We start from the raw sequence: 8,473 nt of genomic DNA, 5'->3' as shown, positions 1-8,473 counted from the left end.
ATTCTTGTCTTAACAAATTAACATGAGAATGCGTATTATTTGGTAGAATTTAGCACCGATGGAACATTTTATCGTTTGGCGTCAGAAAGGAGCGCCAGCTCATAGCAAAGACTGGGAGTCTGGGACCTTAGTACAGTGCGAATAAAAAGCAGAATGCGAAAATATCGTAGTAAGTCTTTCTTAGTAGCAGTAAATATGATTTTTGTTGAAATAGCTGAGTAAAGGAATACTTTAAAAGGATACCTAGTTAGAACTGTTATATTAAAAGGGATGCATAGCAGCTCATAAACCAATGCCGTTGTTTCACCAAAAGGGGCAATAATCTGATACAGTGGCTTAGCTCCACGTAATGTGATAAGTATAATGTTGTTTAGACATAAAGTTTTTATGTATGGAGCCCACAGAAAATGAAGAATTAAATACAAACAAGATGTCATGTCAGGTTCCAAATTTTCAACATCATTCATTCACGGTCACAGGGAATGAATGGATTTAATCCTCTGAATAGCTTGCTTAACCTTTGTTGATGGCTCTTCATATAAAATATTGGGGTCATCAAACTCCGATGCCAAGCTTGGGTCACCGAGAAGAGCACGGAATGTGTCTGCCACTGAGTATGAAAGAGACTTTAAGTTGTATCCTCCTTCTAAGAAGAACACGCATCTGCCTCCACATAACTCTTTTGATAGTTGTTTAATGTTGGAAGCAAGCGTGTAATATGTTCCAGTTGTGTATTGAAGGTTGGCTAGTGGATCCAATACGTGCCCGTCATATCTGACAAATGAAAATCACGTAAAATTTTAAGTGTGAAAACAAGAATTGCAACAAGTTGGTGAAGGAACCTTTCTCCCATGGTTCATCAAATTGGTCAATTCAACTGGATTAACTAAAAACCATCAAACCGATAAATTAGTTTGGGTTTTTATTGAAAAAATCGGTAAAAAAAATTAATTTAATGAAATCATTATATATAATATAATATAAAAATATATTATTTTATTATATCCAATTTAACTTTGAGGATCTTGATTAAATTTTTAGACCTTTGAACATCTAGTTTTGTCTGTTAAATGACTTGTCCGACTTTCACAACCTTGCTTTTTCCATCGCATTGAGATTTAGAAAGCAGCCAAAAACTGAATAGTTCACTAGCCATGCTAGATTGCAAATTGCAACTTATTAGAGAATTTCGTCAAGTGTTTGTCCTGTCTCAATCTCTGCTTTAATTTGGTAGAATGATTGGTAAGAAAGACTCACCCAGCAGAAACAAGGATTATATCTGGCTTAAATCTTTGAGCACAAGGTACAATGACTTCATCAAACACTGTTCTCATAGTAGTATCACCTGATCCTCCAGGAAGAGGCAAATTTAGAGTGGTTCCTTCACCAGCTCCGCTGCCAACTTCGTCAAATTTACCAGTACCTGGGTAGCTTCCATCCTGAGCCACAGAATGTTATGAACTATAGCAATAAGATTTTAATTAAGTACATATTGAAATTCTAAGGCACAAAAGCTATTGAAATTGCCATGAAATCTTGGTTTGAGAAAATCCATGAAATCTAACGGAGATTTGAGTAACAAAAGAAGTGGGGAGTTGCAGAAATACAGAAATTTAATCTTAGCTTATATATAGAGAAATACAACTGCAATAACTAGGATTGTTAATTTGATATATTGCACAAAATTTCAAGAATCTTAACAAATTCAAACCAAATATGATTCCCACTAACGTGGGACTCACAATAAACTAACATTGTAGCAAGAGAAGAGACTAAGAGAGTCCACAGATAACCAATGGCATTGTAGAATTAATGGAGAGAAAAATAAAATATAATCAGAGCCATAGACCAGACTGAGCTTACTTGATGAATTGAAAGGAAAAATATATCTGGATCATCATAGAAAGCATCATTTGTTCCATTTCCATGGTGAACATCAAAGTCAATTATGAAGACGCGCTTTAGTCCATGAACACGCTGGGCATAACGAGCTGCAATGGCCACATTTCCAAAAACACAGAAGCCCATTGGTCCTTGTGGAACAGCATGGTGTCCCGGTGGTCTTATCAAAGCAAAACCAGTAGGTGGATCTCTACTTATCTTTGAAGCTGCAACCTGAATATAAAGTGAATAATAGAAATTCACATCCATCATAATACATACAATAGCTAGCTCCCTACAATTCTTGAAACATTTTCTATAAAGATCAGCTATATTAGGCAGAAGCCAAGAGTGTATTTTATATCTCCTACAACTCAGAATGTACTGAACCCTGGAAGGAAAAAAGAAACAATCAGGAACACCAAGAACTAAGTTCCCAAACTCGTTATATTTGTGACTCCCCACCCATGCAAAAACTGAAGGAAATCATAAAGGTACATGCATGCAATTGTCAGTCAATATCTAGCTCTACTAAAGCATAACCGAAATTTCCAACAAAGAATGAAGTCATTTCGATTATGTACATCAAAAGAAGAAACAGATATGCATGTATCCATATCCACCCACTTACCCCTCCCCAAAAAACATAAACAGATTATCACCAAGAGATTGACATGCCAAGTTGAGAGATCACCACTGAGTCAACTAAGGCTAATCCAGCACCAGCAGCAACAATTGACTCCCGGTAGGTCTGCATCATTATTATCATCATAAGAAAGCAAAAAATTAATTAACTAAAAGGACAACCATCGTGATTTTCTGCCGTATAAATGTCAAGTACCGAGCATAGAATGATTTTCAGCAAGCACCATTAAGTACGAATGAATTAAAGGAAGATCTTACAGTAGCAGTAGCATAGGTTGGTCCAGAACTATCAATGAAAATTAGACCCTTCTCGGATGCTTGATCCATAGCCTGTGAAAGTAAATTTAAAATAATGCCAACCTTCAGAACTGAAATTTTCTGTGCCATGAAAATTTGGATTAAAAACAAAATATGAACTGCTTATGGATCACAGAAAAAATCTATGCCCTGACTAATGGGAAAAGACTGTTGCTGTATGAAATGCTTAATGTTCAGAGAATCAGGGCCAAGGTATAGATGTATAGTCATGGTGAAATTTTGAAGTAATAACCAAGAATAGGAGAGAATGGAGTAGTCAGAAGACACAAGTGAGACATCTATTAGACGTAAATATCCATCAATGGAATAATCGAAGCACTGGAAAACTTTCAACACAAGGGGTTACCTTTTCAAGGCCAGAAACATAAGCTCTTGCATGCACACTTGCAATGTCATCTACTGAAGCTGGCTCGAAATTTTGAAGTTCAATTACCTCAGAGCCACGAAACTGAATCAATCATAACATAAAATAAATGTGGAAATTAAAATTCTTTATAATTTGATTAGACTACACAAGTATGGCTAATCATAATACGGTCCTATGATATCATCCATTCAAGTCAATATTATCCTTAAACCATCTCTATATTGATGACTGATGTTCACAAATGTATAGCCACAAAAATATGCAATGGCCTGGGGATCAGAAGTTGATTTGTCCTTCAATCAAATGGAAAACATTGCAAATTCTCAGTTAGGCAAAAACCTTGTCCTTTTGACCAAATTTCGAAGTGAGATTCGTTATCAGAATAAATAGTAAATATACATAGTCTTGAGTAGAGTACCTTTGAAGTGAGGTGCATTTCTTGTAGGGCATCGACAATTGCAGGAACTCTAAAATGTGATTCTGGATGAGACTCCTGTATGTTATTAGAAGTGGTATAATAATAATGGGAATTTTCAATTACATGTGGAGAGTCAAAGATAGTGTGGCAAGTGCCAAGTGGTAACTCAAAGTAAAAGGAGAATGGACCTGGTTATGGCCCATGGATGAAGCAACGGAATAAATGAGGCGTGCATCGCTTAATTGATTAATGGAAGGAAGAAAATCATCATTCCTAGCGCCAGCCGAACACGATATAGATCCCGCTCCCGAACACTTATTTCCATTCTTGCGGAATAATCTATTTCCAGAAACTCTGATTCTCAGAATACCTAAATCAGAGGCATATATGACTAGTTTTCAGCTTGAAAACCAGAATTAGATACATAAATGAGAATATTGATTGAATTAGCAAGTTGATGGAAGTGGAACATTAATTAAACAATTGGATGAAAAAGAAGAAGGATAGGAGTACCAGAAGAGCGAGGAAGATTGTGGATGCTTATGGACATGGTTATGGTTACTACTGAAAGTAGTAGATGACACTCTGTTTGCTGCAGTCTCGTTTGTTAGTTATTCGTCACAATTATCTATCACAAAAGATGGCCACTCATTTCTCTTTTTTTTTTTTTTTTTTTTTTTTTTTTTTTTTTTTTTTTCTCTAGTCTGTCTGAGTACATTGTGGAATGTGGAATACAAAGGAAATATACTCGGAAAATTCTATGGTGTGGTTCGGTTGAGACATCCACACATATGGATATTAGGTGTTTGTCCTACTGTGCGACGCGTGGAGGAAAAGATACTGTGATTAGTTCAGTTCATGCAAGCAGAACCGCAGAAGGTGATCAGAAGCAGTGCTTTTCATGTAAGGATAATTACATTGCTAATCAATTATGTTCAATGAAGGGGTGTTTGTTTTTAAACTATTTTTTGGCCAATAGACTTAACGGATCAAGTGGTGAATTTGTAATAGAAATAAATTTTTTTCTTTAAGGATGGGTTAGTTATTTGAAGTATTTTATTGGATAATTTTTTTTTATAGATATTTGGCAATAAATATACTAAATTATTGACGTAATAATAATAATTGATCTGTACCTATAAAACCGGTCCGACGTCATACTTCGGATAGACCACGACTAACAAACGGCACATCTACTATTAGGTCAAAATAAAATCACACGGCCCTAGAAGAAATATTTGAGATTTAGCTCGGACATTTTATCAGGGATCTCGGACTGAGAACGACCACACCTCTCGGATTTAAATAGCGCTGTACAGAAAGCCTAAAAACAACGAATACACACACAAACACAGCTACAAAAGTCACAGTATTGTTGATTCTTAGTTTAGAACTGACTTAAGTATCGGAATCCTTTTTTGCAGGTATTCCACATTGCTCAGACGAGGAAGGAGTTTTCGGTGCAGCATATCGGAGAAGGACGTCATCAGCACTTTTCCAGCTGATGCTGACCTATACCTTGGAGCCAAGTCCCGGACAGGAACATTTGGCGCCCACCTTGGGGCCAACCCCCCATATATCTCGCTTTATCTTTCTTTGCAGGACTATGGCCGAAGAAGTCATACCTGCAACTCCTCCTCCCACTAACGAGGAGTTAGTGGCTATGAATGCTACCCTCTTGGCAGAGGTTAGAAAGATGGCCGACCTCCTAGAAGCATCTCACAACGGGAAGTCCAACGCAGAGGACCCAAAGAACGCAACCTCAAATGGGGCGCGACCTCTGGATTTGGGCTCCCAGGAGGTCACTCCATCTAAAGAAAGACTGACGATAGATAACCCCTTCTCAGAGAAGATCGTCAACTTTCAGATGCCAAAGAATTTCGTTTTGCCTACAGCGCTGAAGGCATATGAAGGGTTTGGAGACTCTCGAGTACACATTAAGAAATTTCAATCTATGATTTTTTTAACGGTGCCTCTGACACTATACTCTGTCATTCTTTTCCAACTTATTTAAATGGTACTGCTTTACTTTGGTTTTCCAAAATCCCTGCAGGTTCTATCTCTTGCTTTGAAGAGCTAGCAAGATCCTTCATAGACTATTTCGCGGCCTCGAGAATATACGTGCACGGATCCGATTACCTTAGCACTATCAAACAAGGTCCACAGGAGAGCCTGAAGGACTATATGACAAGGTTCACCAAAGCAACCATGGAGATCCCAGACCTCGATCCCAAGGTGCATCTACACGCATTAAAGAGCGGCTCTGCCCAGGAAAGTTTCAAGAGACCATTGCTGTAACCAAGCCGAAAACGTTGGAAGAATTTTGAGAAAAGGTGGCAAGCCAGATGGAGATCGAAGAGTTCTGCGAAGCTCGGCGGATGGAGAAACCACAATTCCTCCGAGATGAAGAGAACGACCCAGGTCACACACCAATAAGGAGCCTAAGAAGCCCTTCAAACTCGCTCCCAAGTTCAACTCTTATACCAAGTTCAATACCAAAAGAGAGGACATAATTAAGGAGATCCTTCACAATAAACTCATAAAGCCACCAAGCAAAGTAGGGACATACCAAGACCAAAGGTATGTGGACAAAACAAAGCACTGCATGTTTCATCAGAAGTTCGGACACACCACGGATGAGTGTGTGGTGGCTAACGATTTGCTAGAAAGACTGGCACGACAAGGACTGTTGGATAAGTACGTCGGCAGTCGATCACAAAAAGACCCATCACCCCCAGAAGAGGCAGAACATCAAAAGGCGAGCATTGAAAAGAACCAATGGCAGAACAATCAACCACCCAAGAAAATCATCAATTATATCTCAGGCGAGTTTGCATGCGGCGAAGAGACGAGCTCGGCCAGAAAAAGGAGCTACCGAACTATGTTAACACTACAAGAGGAGACACCATCTGAAGTACCCAGATCTCGAGCTCCTGATATCACGTTCACAAGTAGGGATTTTGAGTCCAAAACTCCTAACCTTGACGATCCTGTGGTTATTTCGGTAGCAACAGGAGACCTCCTAGTCCGAAAGGTCCTCTTAGACCTAGGAAGCAGTGCCGACGTGATGTTCCTATCTACCTTAAAAAAGATTCAACTGAATGAAAAAGTGCTACAACCATCTTCTGGCGAATTAGTCAGATTCTTTGGGAAAGAGTCCCGTAACAGGTTATGTTTGGGTGTGGATGACCTTATGGGAGTATCCTCACTCAAAAACCTTAGACATACAATACTTAATTGTCGACTATTTTAGCCCTTATAACATTATCTTAGGAAGACCATCCCTAAATGCTTTTGGAGCCATAGTCTCCACTATTCACTTGTGTGTCAAGTTTTATTCATAGGAGGGGGCCATAACAACAGTACATTTGAATAGGAAAGAAGCAACGCAATGTTACAATGCAGGACTAAAAATGAAACAGGCATCAACAACGATGGCAGCAAGATCAAATCACTAAAGAGTGTGGAATAAAACTTGACAACCAATACGAATACAAAGCACTCTTAGCTGGCCTACGCCTAGCTAAAGAGTGTGGAATACAACACATCAAGGTTTATTGCGATTCCCTGCTAGTACTTCAACATGTAAATCACGTATTCCAGCTACGCGAAGCTTCATTAGAATAATACTATACACAGGTGAAACATTTAGTTAAGAAATTCAAAAACTTCCAAATAACACATATCAATAGAAGTGAGAATCATAGAGCTGATGTATTAACTAGGTTAGCTACATCAAGAAAAGCAGGGATACAATCTAATTTGTCACAAATAACATTGGAACAACCCAGTACATGCAACAACCTTGTTATGAGTTTGTCACAGGTGAAAGATTGGAGAACCCATTATGTTAACTTTTTGAAACATGGAACAATACCACAGACAGAAAGAAACCCTAAAGGAGAGCAAGTTTCTTCACCATTATTAGTGATGATATTTACAGAAGAGGATTCTCCCGACCCTTACTCAAATGCCTGGGAGACGAAGACGCCATCCTAGCAATGGCGGAGGCACATGAAGGAATTTGTAGCACACACATAGGAGGCCAAAGTCTCGCAGCAAAGATACTGAGAGCAGGATGCTACTGGCCATCACTAAAGAAAGACTGCTTGGATAAGGTCCAAAGATGTGATAATTGCCAAAAATGCGCGTCAATCATCCATAACCCAGCCCAGAAGTTACATACCTCAGAGATCGGATGGGCATTCCACAGGTGGGGGCTTGATATACTCGATCATTTTCCAATTTCAAAGGGTCAGGTAAAATTCCTACTAGTGGCAATCGACTACTTTACAAAGTGGATAGAAGCCCAACCACTAGCAAAAATAATATTGGACAAGGTAAAAAGTTTCATTTGGAAATTTATTATATGCTGATATGGATTACCTATGAATATTGTAACTGATAACGGTAAGCAGTTCATTGATAGGAAAATAGCTTCTTTTTTACAAAATCTAAATATAAAACACCATTTTTCATCGGTCGAGTACCTACAAACCAATGGGCTCGCCGAAGTAGCTAACAAGGTCATTTTTGAAGCCTTTAAAGAAAAAAATAACATTCGCAAAAGGACAATGTTCCGAACTAATACTCGAGATACTTTGAGGATACAATACCACCCCACAAAGCTCAACCAAGAAAACACCTTTCAAACTAATGTTCGGATCCGACGCCATGATTCCAGTGGAAATATCTCAAGGATCAATCAGAACAAACCATTTCGACGAGGACACAAATGACCAAACAAGAAACGCGGAACTGGACACACTGAAGGATGTGCGAGAGGAGGCAAGGATAAGAAACGAAGCAATGCAGCTCATGATTCAATGCAAGTATAATAGGAA

The 8,473-nt window shown here is 38.6% G+C and overlaps 1 protein-coding gene across 3 annotated transcripts; it reads right to left on the bottom strand.

Moving 5' to 3' along the window:
• Nucleotides 1-285: 285 nt before the first annotated feature.
• Nucleotides 286-4,556, bottom strand: LOC112733072 (histone deacetylase 14, chloroplastic). 3 transcript variants are annotated; one of them, XM_025781937.3, is made up of 9 exons: nt 4,143-4,556; nt 3,818-4,031; nt 3,630-3,704; nt 3,191-3,292; nt 2,785-2,856; nt 2,576-2,632; nt 1,864-2,115; nt 1,258-1,439; nt 286-774 (listed from the first exon to the last, which is right to left on the bottom strand). In XM_025781937.3, exons 2-9 carry the CDS (start codon nt 3,830-3,832, stop codon nt 474-476), a joined length of 1,056 nt encoding a protein of 351 aa, XP_025637722.1. In that variant the 5' UTR covers nt 3,833-4,031; nt 4,143-4,556; the 3' UTR covers nt 286-473. The 3 variants fall into 3 exon arrangements, with proteins under 3 accessions (XP_025637722.1, XP_025637720.1, XP_025637721.1); XM_025781935.3 differs by having other exon boundaries at nt 3,818-4,020; XM_025781936.3 differs by having other exon boundaries at nt 3,818-3,999; nt 4,143-4,482.
• Nucleotides 4,557-8,473: the final 3,917 nt, after the last annotated feature.

The sequence above is a fragment of the Arachis hypogaea genome, chromosome 13 (genome assembly GCF_003086295.3).
Source record: "Arachis hypogaea cultivar Tifrunner chromosome 13, arahy.Tifrunner.gnm2.J5K5, whole genome shotgun sequence".
Lineage (NCBI taxonomy): Eukaryota > Viridiplantae > Streptophyta > Magnoliopsida > Fabales > Fabaceae > Arachis > Arachis hypogaea.
This window is presented reverse-complemented; position numbering and strand designations above follow the sequence as displayed.

What these genes read in the sequence shown, in the direction of transcription:
- LOC112733072 (XM_025781935.3), bottom strand. Translation starts at nt 4,179, where the DNA reads ATGTCCATAAGCATCCACAATCTTCCTCGCTCTTCTG. An exon ending in CATCCATGGGCCATAACCAG is followed by an intron (nt 3,705 to 3,817) that starts GTCCATTCTCCT and finishes AATAACATACAG; the next exon opens with GAGTCTCATCCAGAATCACA. An exon ending in ATAATCCTTGTTTCTGCTGG is followed by an intron (nt 775 to 1,257) that starts GTGAGTCTTTCT and finishes TTCATTTGTCAG; the next exon opens with ATATGACGGGCACGTATTGG.